We start from the raw sequence: 19558 nt of genomic DNA, 5'->3' as shown, positions 1-19558 counted from the left end.
GTTTTTTTTCTTCATATTCTCGTTTAAAAAAATATATAACAAGCAGATGAAAGTTTTTAAAAGTATTTATATATCAAATGTACCCTATACGAGATTATGTTCTTGTTTTTTAGGCACAAATGATAGTTATTGGCATGTTATGTTAATACTTGGTCAAAGTTTAAACTCTTCTGAAGCTCCATATGGTGTCCCGGTTCAACAGCTGGTCGTGATTATATTCTTGTAGTGGTGATCAGTGATCGGGAACAAAAAAAATATTTTATTTAAATTATTAGTAGTATAGTATAAAACTAGTAGAGTACTTTCTTCCATCTGTTTCAGAGCATGTGCACAAATAAATATGCAGTTTTGAGTTATCAATTGCCACGCCCCCCCACATTGAAACACATGAACGTAGTTTTCTTGGACCTTGGTTGCCTACATGTGAATACTCCTAAAACAGTAATGCAACCCCTTCTTACTTTCTTAGCTAAAGTAAGAATATTTAAGAACCACATTTTGGTTGAATTTAACATTTTAAAAAACCACTTTTGACACAAGAAAGGAAGAAAAGTTTATCAAACCTAAAAGCCAATTACACGTTCAAATTCAAATGTTTCACCAGTTGAAAGACATTAGAAAGCTATAATAATTATAAGAGGAATTAATGCTGAAAAAACATAGAATATATATATTTATTTATTTGATAAATGTAAGCAGTAAAAAGTAACTAATGAGCTAGAGAAAGTTCTGTAATCAATACAAGAGAGATTCAGCTCCAGAACCTAATACTTTTCCGAAATGAAAAAGAAAACTCCCTAAAGAGGTCTGTGTCGTTTGTGAGCAGATTTTCCTTCTGATTTCACAGCACCAGTTGAATCTCCTTCGGAAGAAACATCAGTTGATTTGGTGAAGGAAGTTGAAAGATCTGCATAAAGGTCAACAACTCTTCTTATGTTGTTGTTAAGCTCCTTAATAAGACCAACATTCCTGTTGAGGTTGTCAGGGACCCTAGACTCGTGATTCTGGTTTATCTCATTGATGAGTACTCTATTCTGATCCAAAATGTTTTGGACTTGAACAAACCTTTTTTGAAATGTCTGCAAGATCTTGCCATCAATTTGCTGGGTGCCATTGCCAAGGGTGGAGTATGTGTCACCCTCCATGTTTCTTTGTTGGTTGGGGTGGAGTCAAAGGATTAATCAGTTCTGCATCATGATGGGTGAGATGAAAATAAGATGAGAAGATGGAAAGAAAAAAGATGTGAAATGAAATATTTGAAAAAATATATATTTTTAGATTTATCTATAAACATATCCTCTCCTATATATCTGTACCTGCCTGCACTAACCAAACAAATAGACAAAACATAAGATGTTTAGAATTGTTTAATGCATTGAATAGATGAGACAAGCTCTGAGGTATAAAATCATGACAACCATGACTTCCTTTTCCAGAGGAATCAAATTATAAGCATGACTTATTATTACATTAAAATAACATCAATTATTATTATTATTATTATTTTATTTTAATTGAGCCAAGTTCTATCGTGAGTGGTCGGCGCATGTATAGCGTAAACTCTAGGATATGAAGTTCAATTTTACTCCCTCCGTTTCAAAATGAGTGTCGCTTTAGCCAAAAAAAATTGTTTCAAAATGAGTGTCGCTTTCAGTTTCCAATGCAATAATAACTTTTTCTTTTCAATTGTACCCTCCAATTAATACTCTGCACACTACTTCCAAAGTATTACTTTTAAAACTAACCAATAGTTAATAAGGATAATTTGGTAAAATAACCATTCTCTTTCTCTTAATCATTGCATTTCTTAATATGTGTGTAAACACCTAAAACGACACTCATTTTGAAACGGAGGGAGTACCTTTTTAGGTTTAGTAGTACACTGTGGACTTATACTCAAAAAATGTTCAAAAACATCGATGATTAGCTTGCTTCAAAAAAAAAAAATCAATGATGATTAACTTCTCTTTCAAAAATACAAAAGTAATACTACAATAGAAAACAAATATGCGTTGAGTTTTGATATACAAATATTTGCTTTGTTTTGTTTTTGTAAAACTAACACCGATGAGATCACTACACTGAAAGAAGGTAAACTTTTACTTTCGATGGTCATAATCATCATTAGAGTTTTAAATAATTTTTAAATATTGATCCACGATAGACTATACTCTCTTATTTTTTTTAATTGAATTAAGAAACATAATTTACTTTAAGATAAATAATGAATTACTTTACAAAATTGTTATTTACTAGTGGTATAAAAAATCAAAATTATAAAAGTTGAAAAAGAGAGAGTAATAAATAATAAATATATAATAAGAAACTAAATTAATAATAATTGCCTATACAAAATGAATCAATTCCCTCAAGAAAAAATTGTCTATATAAAATGAAACAAATATTTTTGGTTTGTGAAACTTGGGAGTGTATATTGTCTTTTATTGATTGTAATATTTATTTTTAATGATGAGATTGGAAAAAGCAGATCTCATTTTCCATAAAAGGAACCTTTTTTTATTGTACTCAACTACTCATCGAATACTACCTAAAGCACAGAGTTCCAAAGAAGAATCTCAAAATCAAAAAATATAAAAATTAATATAATAAAAACTGGCAAATGATACAGAGGAAATGAGTCTGTGAAGGTACTATTGCAGAGACAATATCATTAAACCCTTTTTCAGGCAAAATTACCAAAAACAAAAATAAGAGAAGTCCAAATGTTTGATACGATTGTCCAAATCCCGCAAACAACGCACACATTGAACAACACCAAAAAATCCATTTAATATTAATGTCTTGGTTTGATTACTTTAAATTCATTAAAATCCGAAATTAATCATATTAATATGATGAATTAAAATGTTCAAACTGTATTCGTTTGTAGAGGAAACATAAACTGGTGTATCAAAAGAAGAAAAAATAAAACTGGTCAAAGAAAAACAAAAGAACCCAATTGAGGTTGTCCTTGTCCATTTCACTATGAGATTATTTTATTGTAAGAAAAAAACTTATAGAACCAATGTCAATGAAACTAAGATAAAGAACCCAATCAAAGGGAAAGGAAACTGAAGCTGGAAACAAACATTAGAGAACAAAATTCACATTTTATGAAATTATATCATGTTTTGTTTGGTAGAATGAAAATATATAAGGTGAATTAATTTACTTATTTTTTACAAATAAATGATTGAAAAGGTTGGTTTATTGATAATAATAATAATATTAATACGGAGTGTATATAGTACTAGTAGAGTTATCTACTAAACTAGATAGGAAAATAATAGTCCGTGCTTTTTACAATTTTGCCCTTATTAAGGGCATTTTCGTCAATTGGTAAATGGACTCCCCTTGCCTATATATGTGTGAAAAGAAAAAAAAAAAAAAACAAAAGAAGTGGGACGAGAGAAACGGGAACGGGAGAGGAAGAAGGGGGAACAGTGAAAGAAGGGTCGTCTTCTTCTTCATCAAAGAGGTGATTTTCTTATTCCTTCTTGAATCTAAGGCCATGCATGTCTCAGATTGAATGAGTTTTGTGCTTTTAATTCAAAAATTTAGGTTTTTGGTTTGTTTCTTTGCAATTTTGGGTTTAATTCATCTATGTGAAATTAAATTTCTCAATTTGTATAGTTTTGAACTATTGTGATCAGATTGTTTAGAAAGTAGCAATTAAGTTGTTGTGGGGTATGTTTGAATTGATGTTTAGTGTTTGGGTTAGAATTGAAGTCTTTATAAGCAATAAGCTGTCAATTAAGTTGTTTTGCAGAAGCTTAAGTTGGAATACAAGTTGTTGCAGGTATGGTTATGTGTTCTTTATATTACCAATGCTATATTTAAGTTACCATATGAGTAGTTGGACTGATAAACTGTTTTGGGAGTTGACAGAATTGCTTAAATCATAGTTGAGCTGTTTTAGAAGCTGACAGAAAGTGATTATGGAGGATTAGGGCAAGGGCAGAAGTGGATAAATTGTAATTAGGCCGCTGATTGGGATACAAGCTAGGAATAAGCTGTTTTTGGAAGAAGTTTGGTGAAACCCGTATTTGTGACAAGGCTCCACTAAAAGGGTAAGAACTCACTTCCTGTAACGTCGAATCAAGTGATTTTTGTTCTTGGTTTTTGATGATTAAACTGATTTGGGCTGTTTTTGGTTTAATTTGTGCTGAGAAGAAATATCAATGATTAGTTTCTGATGCAAATATGTCTCTGCAGAAGCTGTTTTTGTGTTTTAAAGGTGTTATAACTTTGTATAGCATATTTCTATTTTTTTCCCTAACTTCCGTGTGATGATTCTTTGCAAAACAGAGAGACATTTCATGGTGCACTGAGTTTTGCGGCCTCACTTTCCCACTTTGGCTGAATCTATAGGTACTGACTTCAATTCAATGTCTTTGGTGAATTTAGATGACCAGCAAGTTCACTCCTTAATGACGATGAGAGAAATAGCGTGTGGAGTTGTTGTTGGTCGAGATAGAAAGGTTAGATTATAGATATATAAGAAGTTAATTATGTTTTTACTATGTAAGTTCAATAAAATTTGACTTTGGCTTTCTTCTATGTAATTGATTTATGTTTTTAGGGAGGAAAATCATCAAGGATTGTGAGTAGTGTATTGGCTCTTAAATCCTATAGTGAATGGAAACAAACTGGGGCTAATGGTGTATGGAAATTTGGTGGTACTATCAAACCTGCAACCACTGCAAAATCTTGTGAGAAAAAACTGATAAATTTTCATTATGTTGGTGATTGGTATAATCAGGACTACACGGTTAGTTATTGCCTTTCATTTAAGTTTCATTTTGAGGGTTACTTCTGTCTCTATTTTTTTGAATGTGCCTGATTTTCATTTTTCATAACAATGATCGAACAATGTTAATTTTTTTTGTTACAAGTTCATTTCTTCTTTTCAATTCTAATGGAAAGGTAACATATTTTATATGTTGCTATTGTGTGTAAATTAAGATTGAACTGTGATATGAATTTTGCTAAGTTGGCTTTTTATCTTACTGAATTTCTGGTAGAATAGACGTTATGGAATCTCAATCTAAACTATGATTGTATTTATTTTGTGGGGATGTTGTTTTGATTTCTCTACCAATTTTAGTAGAGTTTACACTGAATAGAAACGGTGTTCCTTTCTGTGCTATATTAGGTGACTCTCTCAGTGATATTGATTGCTGCTGGAGTTCTCATAGAAGCCCTTGGATATTTTTCCTTTGACTTTTTGGGTATAGCATGGCTTTCATTTCTGTTTTCTTCCAGGTGATATGCTGATATTTTGTTGTGCATAATCCTTTAAATGGGGTAATAGATACTGTAACTGTGCGTGCTTTTCTCATTGTGTTGCCTACTCTCCTATGCAGACCATGTACGTTGTGCTGGTGGAAGAATCTGGCACTGAGAATGGACTTTCATCAGTGGGAATCATGTTCTACAACAGTTTTTTATGTCTTCCATTTTTTATGTTTCTTATTATAGCCACAGGTGAGCATGCTTTCATTTACATTTCATGAAATTGTAGTATTTACTCGCATCATGACAATTGCATTTTGTATTGTTGTTAATGTTGAGGTTGATGTTAGTAGTAGTGAGAGTTGATAGATGGAAATAGAATATAATTGAAGTTTCACTTTTCAAGCAGTACACTAACCTTATTCAATCAACATAAGTGTCTAGATATCCTGCTACAATGATGATTTCAGTTTCTTCTCTTGTGAGCATGGTAAGTTCTCAGTCTAAGATGAAGTTTTAAACCATGGTAGTAGTAATGATAACGATCGGTTGTGTCGCTATTCTTGATATCTAGCTCAAGATGTCTAGATATCTTGCTGCAATTTGTAGTATGGGAATACTTTGGCCTTTTACTTCAATCCATGTGCAGATTTGAATAATGATATATTACCTTGCATCCTCTGTAGATTTGTAGTATGGGAATACTTTGGCCTTTTACTTCAATCCATGTCTTAACTATATTCATTGTTAAGTATCTGTTCTATTGGCAGATTTGAATAATGATATATTACCTTGCATCCTCTGTAGATTTGTAGTATGGGAATACTTTGGCCTTTTACTTCAATCCATGTTTTAACTATATTCATTGTTGTTTAAATGCTTCTTCAGGGGATTCACTAAGATTAATGAAGATCTTCCTTTCAAATAGCTCTTTTCTTCTGTCTTAAATTGTAGTAGCAACATTTTTCATCATGATCTTCCTTTTGTATCTTTTACATCTAATGACTAATCTATTACAATTTATACTCCAAAAAAAGATAGGACATGATGCTAAACCTTAATTATCAATTGAGAAGCCATGAGAACGCTGTCATTTTTATTACTCCTCCAGACATGTCCTCTTTCTTCTAAAGAATGCATTTTTAACTTCAGGGAAGTGGTTCTTCGAATGAGCCGATAAGAATAATTAGTTCAAAATTTTAAAGGCTCAAAGAGGTTACAACTTTATGCACGGTTAATACAATGCTTGACTTGAAAGAAAACACCAATTGATTGCATTATTTGAAACTTCTCTTTGCTTGCTTATATGTCACTTCTTTCAGTCCTAAAGTGTAGAATTGATTCATGTTAAAGTCATGTAGCAAAAGAAAAAAGGGATTAGCAAATAAACTGATATTAGGAGTTTATTAAGATTATGTTGATAGTTTTAGTTTAGTTTCTTCTTAATATTTCTTGGAAGAGAGGAACTTTGTTGAAGATGTAGGCCTGAGCTCTTCTAGAAAATTTTACTTATATTTGAGTCCGGAGGGTGTTTTTCAAAGAACTTCTTTTATTTTTTCCCCACTTTTTCTTCATTAATCCCTGAATTTGCAGGCCTGAACTATAAAATTTACATGATAGAAACAGAGAGATTGTGTATTTCTTTTGCAAGCTGAGGATGTTAAAGAGCTAATTTCCATATTAGGTCTCGCTTTGATTTTTAGATTTCAGAGGATCTTAACATTAACATTATTATTTTGAAAATCATATCCTTTTTTGGGAATCATTGTTACAATGAAAAATAGTTTTGAGTTCATCATGTATAGATACTATAGTAAGCTCAGAAATCATTATAGAGTGACAAATTGATTTTTGAAGTGAAACACAAGCACACTGAACCAATACTGCCACATCTTTCTGTTATGATGTAGCTTTTGATAAGTGATCTGAATTAATTTTTGGACTTATTGACCAAGTAATTAGTATTGTTAATTAAATTCTAAGATTTGTTTCTATGGATTTGGTTCTTTTTCTTTCAAGAAATACTGAATGAGTGAAGTCATTATTTGATGAAGCTGATATGTTGCAGCAACTCAGTTTTAGATAGGAGATGGGCTAATAATTTCTAACATCATTTCCTGTAATAAATATTGCTATATCTCTTAAAGCATTTAAAAATTATCAAATCCCGTTATAAACAAAGTTAATGTGTCTGTTTTCATCTCAGTCTCAGGAGTAGAACCAACCTTCTTATGGATTATGCATACACTTCCTCCATACAAATGTCCTTTTTTCTTTCAATGTATAAAACAATCATTATCAATTGGTAGATTGTGCAGGTTGACTTTGGTGTTTTGGTTCTGAATTTTGATTATATTTAGCCATCAAGTAATTACTTATATATATTTTTTTATACTATGAAGAAAAATCAATTTAATGAATTTTGTTAACTTGCAGACATATGCAGCATAGGGTGGGCCTGAGTTCTTCTTCATTGTAAACATCCAGGTTAATTAGTAATCCTTGGCTTAGGTTGTTCTTAACATAAAATTTAGCATGACACTGATTTAGACGTTTCTTTGAACCAGGTTCCAGGTTCTACAACATATAGCTTGGCACTATACTATATGATGAACACTCCTGAGGAAGATGCTCCTTTGCTTGATAGTTTTATCAAAGGTGACAGTGCCTTCAGAAATTCAAGATTTAAACTCATACCATACATATCTAAGGTTAGTAAAGTAACCAGTGACTGTCGTTCTGCACTCTGAGGTGCATCTTAATGGCTCTTCATATAAAGTAACTGGTGTTTTGCCGAAAACATCTTTTCATTAGAACATGTTTTTCCAGTGGTTGGCTTGAATAACATGTTTTAGCAAACAATGAACTTTCAGGATAATCTGTCTTTTGATTGTGTTTTATACTTCTTATAATGCCTTTCATGTCCATGTGTATTAGATTAAGATAAAATTTGTTTGAAAGGGGGCAACATTTAGGGGGTACCGCTATAGGTATTAGGTACCATAGGTCAGGATGTTAATACTGCAATTTGTAGGAAAGAATGACTTTGTTTTTTCTGATTGAAATTATTAAAAAATTATTTAGGTAATTTTATATGTTGAACTTTATAAGTCAGTAGATTTTTACATTTATTTGTATTCCCTCTAAAGATTATGACAACCGCCTCAGAACTTCGAATGAAGATGTGAAAGCTTAACACCAACATGATTGAAGAGACCAGAAAAATGAAAGTGAAAAGGATTGACAACAATAAAGTGGACATTTCTGCTACACATGCTGCAAAAGGTAACCAAAATATCATTCATTGTTCTGCAACATGAATTTATTTTCACAGGATGAACTCCACAGTTCTAAGTTGAATATTTCTGGTTGCAGGCCTCTCGAATACAAAATTTGAAGATCTTCAAGAATTTGTAACTCTTACGAAGAGTACGTGACCTGGTATATATTTTTCATCAACCCAGTTGGAGTGGTCTTATGACTTCTGCTTGCTCTACTTGTAATTGTTTATTGGTAGTCTATTAGATGGAATTTGCCTCTCTTATACTAAAATTTATGGATTTAAATTATTCGGAGATACCTGCACAACTAAGCACTCTTTCTCAATTTAATTGGGCAAAAGGGAGAAGCTAGAAGTTAGTAAGTGATAGGTACCAAAGTGAAGTAGCTGACAAGTTATAGGGAGATACTTGTGTTTCTTTAATTATTAGTTTTGATTTAATTGTTAGCTGAGTTTAGTAGGTTGCGGTAAAACCTTGGATTCTAATAAAGCTATTTTTTCATTGCTAAAATCTTGATGAGATTTCTCTATTTACTGCACAAAAGGTGAATATGTAAAGGGAAAGTAGAAGGGAAATATTAGCATATGTTAAGGAATAATTGTTTAGACAATCTTGATCATAGTTATAGCATACATAAAGCAAAAAAAGTTATGGGTGATGAATATCATTGTGATCATGTTCTGCAATGGTTTTAGATGTTATGCAACAAGAAGGTTTGGATTTTATTCGGTGATTTGGAAATTGATTAAGGATGTTAATTGTTTTTCAGACTCATGGAGTGCTGAATGTAGTGGGCTGGGGGATCTAGATGCCGATTGCAAGGTACTTGAAGATGTTCAAATCTGCAGACCCTGCTTGGTTTCACCTTCATGTTACCTGCCAATCAGCTGCCTATATAGTTGGTGTTGCTGGATGGGGTACCGGTCTCAAGTTTGGCAGTGACTCGGCTGTTGTTACATATTCAACTCATAGAACACTCGAGATCATCATCTTCTGCCTTGGAGCCCTTTAGGTATGAGATTACATGTTCATGTTCATGATTTGTTTACATGAAATATTTTAAATTGCATACGCGGTAACTGTTGCAGTTGTGTCGCGACAATTGATATTGCCGAAAATCACATTCAAATACAGCTGACCCAACTTCAACTGTTGTTGATGAGTAGTTTCTTATACTGTAAACTACTAATATACAAGGTTTTGAATTGTGGCTGTGGAAACTGTTGCAATCATTGATATTGCAGAGAAACACAGTAAATATGATTGATGCAACTTCAATTGCTGTTGTGAAAATATAAAAAAGCAATGTTGATGCACATCCAGATTGCGGTGTCGAAGTTGTTTTTGAAGCCTTGCTGATATGCCTCTTTTGAATGCTACGTTATGCTGCTAATAATTAAAATGAAATTGACAGAAATTTCTGCTACTGAATACAGGTTTTTGCTATGCTGTTGAGGCCAAAAAAAGATCACAAATTCAGATGCTACTGGAACCTTTACCATTGGGGTGTCGGATATGCAACTACAATCATCAACATCATCAACATCTTTAAAGGGTTTGAGACATTGGAGGTGTCTACAGCAGATCGCTACAATAACTGGAAGCATGCATACACCGGCATTATTGCAGCATTGGATGGCATTGCTGTACTTTTGAAAGCTTACACATGGATCATTGTGATCTAGAGGAAGAAATCAGAGAATAAGTTGCAAGGAATGGATGGTATGAATGTTATATTACAGTTCTTCACAAAAAACAAATACAATAGCCACTAATAGATTTAGACTTATAGCTCTTGATGCTTCCTCTGAAGTTGAAAATGCAACAAAGCCAGATCCTCTGCTGACACCATTTGGGTCTCGCATAATCTGAAGTATTATTGGTGAAAAGAATTTAATTGGCCAACGTCTGCAGCATTAAAAAATGAATAGACTGACACAGATATCAGTTAAAAGAATAATAGTGCACGCCTTGTACGAAGTAATTGTGCCAAAACTCGGAGAACATTTCCTTGAGTTTTTCATCAGTAGTGAAATCATCCAGGTTCTTGAAATACAAGTTCAGACCTTGAAATTTGTCTACTACAGGTAATGGATATGGTTCTAGGGTGTAGGGTACGGAGATAGATATAGATGCTGGATTTTGGCTTATGAGTTTTGGTGTTAGACCTTTTTTGTATATTTTGTTGCATGAGTTTTTGTAGTATACTCTTGGATTCTGATTTTTAGATTATTCTTTCATAGCACAGTGAAATCCTGGAGTATGGTTTTCGCCATGCTATTATTCCAGTGGATACTTTGTATCATTTACATACATAATTGTATTTTTTATTAAATTTTTATCTTGATATTTCTCTCTTGCTTCTACTTTCATATTCCTCTTCTTATGTTCTCTTATGTTGAACAACAACAGAGAACGGGGTTTTAAAGTGCAATAACAATGATTGGTGTTATGAAGTATGCGATGACTGGTGTTACGAAGTATCACTGTTAAATATGACTAATACATAGAGAAAAATATTATCCCATTGACATTATAGATTATCCTCTCTAGGGTGCCAAACTTATTCAGATCCACCATCACAAATATTCGGATTATGCGACCTTCGTTCTCGAATTTACGAAAAATGGCAATGTTTCGTAATTTGAACATCTCTCCTTTAGAGCAAATTTTTTAAAAAATACGTAATTTATCCCGTGCGAAGCACGGGTTTGTAACTAGTTAGTATGAATGAAAAATCGTACCTTGAAAATTTGAAACATTTATATGAGAAGAGACAGAGATTGAATGGAGAAGAGGAGAGGAGCAGCGAGTAATAAAGATCGGCGATTAAATCGAATCTGCTGTGCTGAGCAAATATGATCTGTCCTATGAATCCAGATAGATAGAGAGAGAATATGTAGATTTGACAGTCCCCCCAAGACTTTTTTTTATATGTTAAGTCCTTAGACTAAATATAGGATACATTCACTATATTTAAAAAAATTAATTAAAAAATTATGATATAGTAAATTTATTATTTATTTTTTAAAAATAATATAGTAAATTTATTATTGTTTCTCTTTTTTTTTTGAACAAGCAAAAATGGTATATATTAACAATTGTGGTTTACCCCGCACAAGGCGTGCAAAGGGGAAGCCACCCAAGAGTATTTACAAAAATAAAGTGCCAAACAAACGAAGCACCACCAAAACAGCCAAAAACAAAACAACAAATCTAGTGGACACTCATACAAAGAAGCGGTTGCTTCCACCAGTCATGGTAACTATAACTAAAGGTTGTCTGTTTTGACTTTAACCAAGAAAAAGAAGTCTGCTTAACCTTTTCCATGAGAATAAGCGGTGTCGATGCCATGTTATTAAACACCCGGTCATTCCTTTCCTTCCAAAGAACCCAAACTGAAGAAAACCAGATAATCCTGAAAAACTTCTGAGTATATCTAGGCATACCAGGCATATTAATAAATTGAATGAAATGTTGCTTAAGATCACCAGGTGAAACTGAAGATATACCCAACCAACCCCAAACCAGAGACCAAAGAGATCCAAATACATCACATCCCAAAAATAAATGTGTTACAGTTTCGGTGCTCCCACACCCAGACACACAATTCGCATCTACCTGAGAGAGAACCCTCCTCCGAACCAGATTATCTTTAGTTGGAAGTCTGTTGCGTAAAAGGCGCCACACGAACACAGACACCTTCGAAGGAATGTGTTGATGCCAAACGTCAACCACTGGAGACCTGTCCATCACATCAGCCGAGGTAGTGAGGAAGCGGTATGCCCCCCTCACCGAATAGACAAGAGTAGGATCAAGCGACCACCTCCAAGTGTCCTCAACATTATCCTGTAAAACAATATTATTAAGTAATACAAGACACTCCCTCATACTATCCTCTTCCCATGCCAACAATCGACGTCGCCACACCCTTTCCCATCCTTCAACCGCCCCTAAAACTCTCCTCATCTCCTCCACCGAACACTCCTTGTCAACAGATAACTCAAAAAGGCGGGGAAATTTTTGTTTTAACGGAATATCCCCAACCCAAATGTCGTGCCAAAAAAGAGTACCCCTACCATCTCCAATAACCCTTCGAATATTGTTATCAAACCAGTGACCTACACCCTCACCCACCCCATCCCGAATCCTAGTCAGAGACCGCCACCAAGCCGAAACATGCCTATCTCCCTCTTTCAACCTCCCCCCCTCCTCTCCATACCGAGCTTTGAGAACACGGTACCACAATCCCTCCTTATCCACCAACATCCTCCAACACCACTTACCCATTAAAGATAAATTAAAAATACCCATCCTCCTAACCCCCAGCCCTCCTTCCTCCTTGGGAGTACAAATAGACTCCCATTTTATCCAGGCAATTTTCCTAATATCCTCACCTCCCCCCCAAAAAATTTTTTTAAAAATAGATTCGATAGAAGAAATTATACCTGCAGGGGCTTTGAAAAAGGAAAGAAAGTAAACTGGAAGAGAGGACAGGACTGATTTCAGAAGGACCAGACGACCACCAAAAGAGAGAAACTTATGATTCCACGACGACAAGCGATAGACGATGCGCTCAACAACCGGTTTCCAAAAAGAGAGTTTCCTGGAATCACCTCCGATAGGCAGCCCCAAATAAACGAAAGGAATGGTGCCTCTTCGACAATTCAACATTAAAGCAGCCTCAGACAACCAAGAACCAGAAATATTTACACCAGTCAACATACTCTTATGAAAATTCACTTTGAGACCCGATAGCTCCTCAAAAAGAAGTAACACCGATCTCATTGTACGAACATTCAACCAGCTTCTCTCCCCCATGATTAAGGTGTCATCCGCAAACTGAAGATGTGTCAATCGAACCTCAGATTCAGTGCCAATACCGTAACCTGTGAAAAGGTGCGCCCCCTCAGCAGCATGCATTAACACGTTCAGACCCTCAGCAGCAATCAAAAATAAAAAAGGCGACAAGGGATCACCCTGACGTAATCCCCGCTGTAAAGGGAACTCCGCCGTAGGACAACCATTAACTAAAACAGACGCCTTAGCCGTTCCAACACATTCAGCAATCCATTTCCTCCAAATTGTGGGAAAATTCATGTTGGCCAGAACAGAATCCAGGTAATCTAAATCGACAGAGTCATAGGCTTTTTCAAAATCTACCTTGAACAAAAGAAGCTCTCTCTTCAATCGAGTTGCTTCATCAACCGCTTCGTTTGCAATTAAAATTCCATCCAAAATCTGCTTCCCCTTAACAAAAGCGGACTGTGATTCAGACACCACCGTACCTATAACAGACCGAAGCCTATTGGCAAGAACCTTAGCAAGAATCTTGTACAGACTTCCAACCAAGGAGATAGGTCGAAACTCATTCAACCGTTGCGGACTATCCACCTTCGGAATGAGAGCAATGAAAGTAGAATTTATTCCCTTTGTCAGCTTTCCATTTCGATGAAACTCCACCATAAATCGAAACAAATCATCCTTTAATAAATTCCAAAATTCCTTAATAAAACCAAAGCTAACACCATCAGGCCCCGGACTCTTGTAACTGTCACAATCCCATACAGCTTGTTTCACCTCTTCTAAAGAGAACGGCTTTATTAAGGTACCCGCGTCGGACACAGAAAGTCTGCGGAAATTTAGCCCATCAATGTCTGGCCGCCTTATCCCCCTTGACAAAAAGTGGTTGGAAAAATGGTTGAAGACAGCTTCACGAATACCATGAACCCCTACCACGACACCGCCGTCAACAGACACCATGTTAATAGCATTATGGCGCCTCCGGTTGGACATATAATTGTGAAAAAATTTCGAGTTTGCATCCCCCTCCTTCAACCAGTTCATGCGATAATTTTGCCAATGAATAGAATTTTGCATACGAGCCAAAGATTGTAACGATGCTGATAAATCATGTAATTCGGTAACCTCCGCTTCATTTGACTCAACAACTTCCGCTTTTAAGTTGAAATCGGACATCTTATCTGTAAGACCCTTCATCCTACCATCCAAATTTTGAACGTGTTGAGAATGCCACACTTTTAAACTTGCTTTTATCATTTTCAACTTCTGCTGTAACACAAAACCGCCCCACCCTTGGCAGTCAAACATTTCCCACTGTTCACGGACAAACTCTGCATAACCAGGAAGATCCGACCAACATTTGAGCATCCTTAACGGCCGGGGTCCCCAATTAGAATCATCAACATATAACATCAGCGGAACATGGTCAGATAAGCCCCGTTGAAAGGCCAGCTGTATACAATTAGGCCATATATCACACCATTTATTTGACAACAGAAAACGATCCAGACGACTCATAGACACTCCATCACCTTTGTACCAAGTAAACAACCTTCCACATATAGGCAAATCAAATAACAGACTATCACAAATAAAATTATTAAACACCTCCACATCTGGTTGCCTGTATGCCACTGCTCTACCCTTTCTTTCATCTAAACACCGAACAGAATTAAAGTCTCCACAAACACAAATGGCCACATTGCTATTATTATGAACATGCAAGGACAAACTCTCCCATAATAATTTTTTAGCCGACAAATCACATGGTGCGTACACATTATAAATAATAAAAACTTCGTCTGTTATTAAATCCTTACCCTTGATTGCCAAAACATGTCCGAGACTGAAAGTAGACCACACATCTATTTTGGAAGTGTCCCACACCGTAAGCAGACCACCAGAGGCTCCAATTGAAGGTTTAAAAGAAAAATTATGCACACCGTCGCCCCACAAAGCTTTAACCAACCGATCATTTACTAACCCCAACTTAGTCTCTTGTATACACAACACAACTGGTTTTTTTTCCGAAACCACCCTCCGCACCTCCGCCCACTTTTCACCACACCCTAACCCTCTCACATTATAAGTAATAATCTTCATTGTTACCTCCCTCACCCCACCCCCCTCGCCACCTACAACCTCAATTCACGCCCCCAACACCCTCTTTCCCCTTCACCACACCAGTCAAACTCTCACACCCACCTGCTGCCCTCCACTCTCTCCTCCCATCCCTCGATAGTAAATTAAATTTATTTGCGGTATCACAATTAAACTTTACCCCCACAACCTTTCCCAAACTCCCTAACATCCTCCCTCACCGAGTTCTCTTTACCATTAAGATGCCACGAATTCACCCAGTCACTTGAACCAGAACCAGATCCTGAAGATGTTGAATTTTTAGAAGAATTTGTAGTTGACACACCTGCTGATTGTGAACTGATATGCTTAGCCACACCTCTGGATTTCCGCTTATGTTTCTTCAGCAATCGAAGAATCTGTTTGCGATCACCCACCGGCATGCGCGCTATCCTCTTCATGAACCCAACCGACTGAATAACCACGCCTTTATGTTTCCTAGTTGCTGATTTATTCGATGATGAAATTGGAGACGTTGTTGAAGACACCTTGTTCTCGGCTGATGTGTCTAGTTTGCGGGCTGAAGAGAAAACAACTCCGCCTTCAGTAACAGTTTTTTGACTTTCTAACCAATTAATACTCCAAGGTCCCTGCTTGGTGCAAACTTTCACGTTCAGATCATGTTTCTGCTGCTTGTTACAATCACTTGCTGCCTCTGCACTTTGCTGAACCGGTTCTAAAATGGGAGATAACTGGACCTCAAAGAAACCATCACGAACATCCTGTGTATCCCTAGAAGCCGCAGCTGTATGTACCGAAGGCTCATCACTTTTTTTGTTATGTTGGCACCATTCATTTTGCAAATCTGTAACCAGATCATCTAATTCCCATTCACCTTGAACCTCGTCCGTCCCCGTAAAATTATTGACTTGTGGCTCCTCTTCCGGTATTGCATCTGTGTCGCCTTCCAACATGAAAACATCCTCGCCTATATTGTACCCCCACTCCTCCACAATCTTAATGCCATATTGTTTTCCATCTATAACAAAATCAGACATCTTGTTGACAATCTCAAGTTGATGCGTTGCTACAAGAATCCGGGCAAAATCAAACCTCGCCTTATCCGCCGTACATTCATCAACATAAAGAAAACGACCAATACCGGACACGCAAAGTCTGAAAAAAATATCATTCCAAGCATGCACAGGAATACCGTACACCCTTAACCACGCACCGCGTTCATATCGGATCATAGACTCAGACCACTTTTGGAAATTTGTAAATAACATCCCAAAAAACTCCTTTGCTCCTTCAAACACTTTCGAAAAGTCATTATTGTCGGTGCAATTCAAGAAAACTCTATCACCACCCAACGGAGTAACGATAACAGTAAGGAAACCGGCATCTAGAATTCGTTGTTGGAAGGAAAGTGCTGAATCCCCCGCTTTCACATGAGCCACCATACCAGAAGTAGCCCAAGCTCGATCCTCTTCGCTTGACTTATACACAGGCATAAATGAAGCAACTGGCGTGCTCTTTGGTTGTGATACGCTAACAATTTTCTTCTGTGGCATGCTACCATAACCACAGCCTCCTCCCACTACCCTTTCCACCCTCACCTTCTCCTCTCCGCCTTTCCCCTTCTCCTTCACAGACCGATCAGCGCCTCCCAGACCCTCCTCCTCCCGTTTAACCCTTTTCATCCTCTCATTATCCCCCACCGGAACCACAACAGTACCAACCGTAACCTTCCCATCCACTCCAGTTTTGTTCTCAGTCAAGACTCCCTTGCCAGACCCCCTCCTAGACACGACCGCACCTTCCTCCCTTCCCTCCTTCCTCAAGACCGCTAAAGGCTTGACCACAGGAACATCGTTGTGTGCAAAACGATCAAACCTAGCCTCCTTCGCCCATACTCGAAAGTCCCCCACCCAAACATTGTTCAGATCTTGTGTCAATTTACCCTTGTTCTTCACATTAACGAATCTGACAAAACCAAACTCCTGCCCTCGAGCATTGCGATGGCGTGCCACATACATATCAGATAACATTCCACAAACCTCAAAAACCTGTCGTAACCGAAACAATGGAACATTCTCAGGGAAATTTGTGACATAATAAGAAACTTTAAGCCCGTTACTATTATCAGAGGAAACCAAATCAGTAGCATGCCATTCTGCAGATGAAACTCGACCTCCCAAATAGTTGGAGCTACCACTGCCATTCCTAACCCTACCCTCCTCCCGCTGCCCACCGAAAACCTCAACCTTGAAACCTCTACCAGAACCCTGAAGCCGATGTTGTCCGTTGCCTGTCGCCACTCTTCTCTGACCGTCTGATCCTCTTGACCTGTCCCATCCTCTGGAATCCAATTCTGTCGCTTTCCTCTTCCTCGACCTAACTACAGACCAATCTCCCCTATCCCCCTCAATTTCTGCCACCCTGGCTGGACCCCGATCCCCCCCCTGATATCTCTCTGCCAGAGAATAGCTCCGACGCGGTTGCCCATGGCTAGGCCGCAGGTTCCCGCCGCTCCTACGCTCAAAATCTCTCATTGTTTCTCTTAATTCTACAATGAAATGAATGAATAACATATATATATAAAAAAAAAAAATTGATCAAAGATTAAAACGTGATGGAGCTGGAGATTAAGATTCCGCATTCATAAAATAAAATTCATTAGATTTCACTCTCTCCAACAAATCGGCCATACTTTTTTTTCTTCTAGGTTTTTTCTTTCAGTTTTTCAATGAGTGGTGGTTTTAGGTTAATTTTTGATCTGAAATCACCTTATCTTTCATCTTTTTCTCTCTATTTCAATATAAATAAGTGATTTTTCACATATATCTAGGTTTTTTCTTCGTGATTTTGTCATCCGAGTGTGGTGGTTGTGTGTTGTTCGTCGTCTTGTGCGGAATTGTTTAATTCCCCGTCTTCTTGCAATGTTCATTCGATTCATATTGGAAGATCAATTATTCAATCAAAGACTTGGGCCGTCAACGTTGCAGATCTGGAGGCATGAATATTCCGGTCACTTTAATTTTATCATATATCTTTGTAGGCATTATGACGTTATATGGTATTAACTTGGATGTTGTGAGTTTGTTCGCATATTCATCCTTTACGTTTTTAGCGGTATTGAATGATGTACTCTGTCGATTTGAATGAATGAATATCGTTTTGTTTTTGTCGGAAAAAAAAAGATTATGCATTCATATCGTGAAACAAATAAATGTGTGAATGTTTTGGAAAATACAACAACAATCAAGCTTTATACCATTCAGTGAGGTCAGCTACATGATATCAAATTACATCATAATTCTATCATAAACTATATTTGGATCCAACTCATTGATCTCTAAATCCGACTCTCCTTCATCTGATCTACTTTTCTTACGACGACTTCTACAAGTTTTCTCTCTACATGCACAAACCATTTAAGCTTATTTTCTACCAACTTTTCTACTATAGGTGCTACCCCCACTCTTTCTAATGGTGTCATTCAATGTTTTGGCGAACATGACATTCAAATTAGTTTGTTATTTTTAGCCGTTTTTTATATCTCGCCTCAATGTCTTGTTAAGCGGTAATTTGTTCTTTTTTTCCAGAAAAAGCCCTCTTGATATCAAAAAATAAAAAAGTATTAATTCTTCCATGCTAGCCCCATCTCATGCTATCTCTCATGTCTATGATGATATACCGTCATGTATCTGAACTTTGATTGATAATGAAAGACAATGAATTTCTTCCCTAAAAAAAATTAATTAAAATCATATAATTGATTTGACCAAAAAAATCTGTATATTGAACGCTGGTTGTGTTACAAAAGAAATTTATACTTCCATTGACCTACAATAATCAATCTATATTACCATTTATACATATTAATAACTATTAGGCTGTTTGGTATAGTGGTGGGAAGGCCAAAACACATGTATGGTCTGATGCTAGAATTCTCAGCTTCATTACGTGATATTAGTCTTTACAAAAGAAATTGTCCCAAAAGTAGTGACTCATTTCAAGTTTCAATCTACATTATTTTTTTTTTTTTTCAATTGTACTCTCTAATTAATATTACTTGCACCACTTCTAATTTAATATCTTTTACTTTGCATTTGTGGTAAAGGTGAATACACCAATACATAATAAATGTACTTTAG

The 19558-nt window shown here is 36.2% G+C and overlaps 1 protein-coding gene and 1 pseudogene across 15 annotated transcripts; one reads left to right on the top strand and one right to left on the bottom strand.

The window, feature by feature from the left end:
• Nucleotides 1-650: 650 nt before the first annotated feature.
• LOC146902947 (protein ELF4-LIKE 4 pseudogene) lies at nt 651-11439 on the bottom strand (annotated as a pseudogene). Of its 2 annotated transcripts, none has more exons than XR_015021693.1 (2): nt 11261-11439; nt 651-1187 (listed from the first exon to the last, which is right to left on the bottom strand). The product of XR_015021693.1 is annotated as a protein ELF4-LIKE 4 pseudogene, transcript variant X1 (transcript). The 2 variants fall into 2 exon arrangements; XR_015021694.1 differs by lacking the exon at nt 11261-11439 and adding an exon at nt 1317-1512.
• Nucleotides 3344-10863, top strand: LOC146902948 (uncharacterized). 13 transcript variants are annotated; one of them, XM_085733250.1, is made up of 13 exons: nt 3349-3478; nt 3770-3799; nt 3889-4070; nt 4408-4481; nt 4583-4771; nt 5156-5265; nt 5367-5487; nt 7672-7722; nt 7803-7946; nt 8404-8520; nt 8611-8676; nt 9286-9528; nt 9953-10863. In XM_085733250.1, the coding sequence occupies exons 4-7, from the start codon at nt 4431-4433 to the stop codon at nt 5479-5481; spliced, it is 465 nt and encodes a 154-aa protein (XP_085589376.1). In that variant the 5' UTR covers nt 3349-3478; nt 3770-3799; nt 3889-4070; nt 4408-4430; the 3' UTR covers nt 5482-5487; nt 7672-7722; nt 7803-7946; nt 8404-8520; nt 8611-8676; nt 9286-9528; nt 9953-10863. The 13 variants fall into 13 exon arrangements, with proteins under 13 accessions (XP_085589375.1, XP_085589376.1, XP_085589374.1 ...); XM_085733242.1 differs by lacking the exons at nt 3349-3478; nt 3770-3799; nt 3889-4070 and adding exons at nt 4082-4237; nt 5645-5725 and having other exon boundaries at nt 4372-4481; XM_085733249.1 differs by having other exon boundaries at nt 3344-4070; nt 4309-4481.
• Nucleotides 11440-19558: the final 8119 nt, after the last annotated feature.

This window comes from Medicago sativa, chromosome 8 (genome assembly GCF_051527215.1).
Source record: "Medicago sativa cultivar Bolivia chromosome 8, Bolivia_mono, whole genome shotgun sequence".
In the NCBI taxonomy this organism is placed as follows: domain Eukaryota; kingdom Viridiplantae; phylum Streptophyta; class Magnoliopsida; order Fabales; family Fabaceae; genus Medicago; species Medicago sativa.
The sequence above is the reverse complement of the archived record's forward strand: the minus strand, read 5'-3'. Positions and strand labels throughout refer to the sequence as shown.

Coding starts and splice junctions, on each gene's coding strand:
- LOC146902948 (XM_085733242.1), top strand. CDS start 4,204: ATGTCTCTGCAGAAGCTGTTTTTGTGTTTTAAAG. Junction 4,238..4,371: donor GCTGTTTTTGTGTTTTAAAG/GTGTTATAACTT, acceptor CTGAATCTATAG/GTACTGACTTCAATTCAATG. Junction 4,482..4,582: donor TTGTTGGTCGAGATAGAAAG/GTTAGATTATAG, acceptor TTATGTTTTTAG/GGAGGAAAATCATCAAGGAT.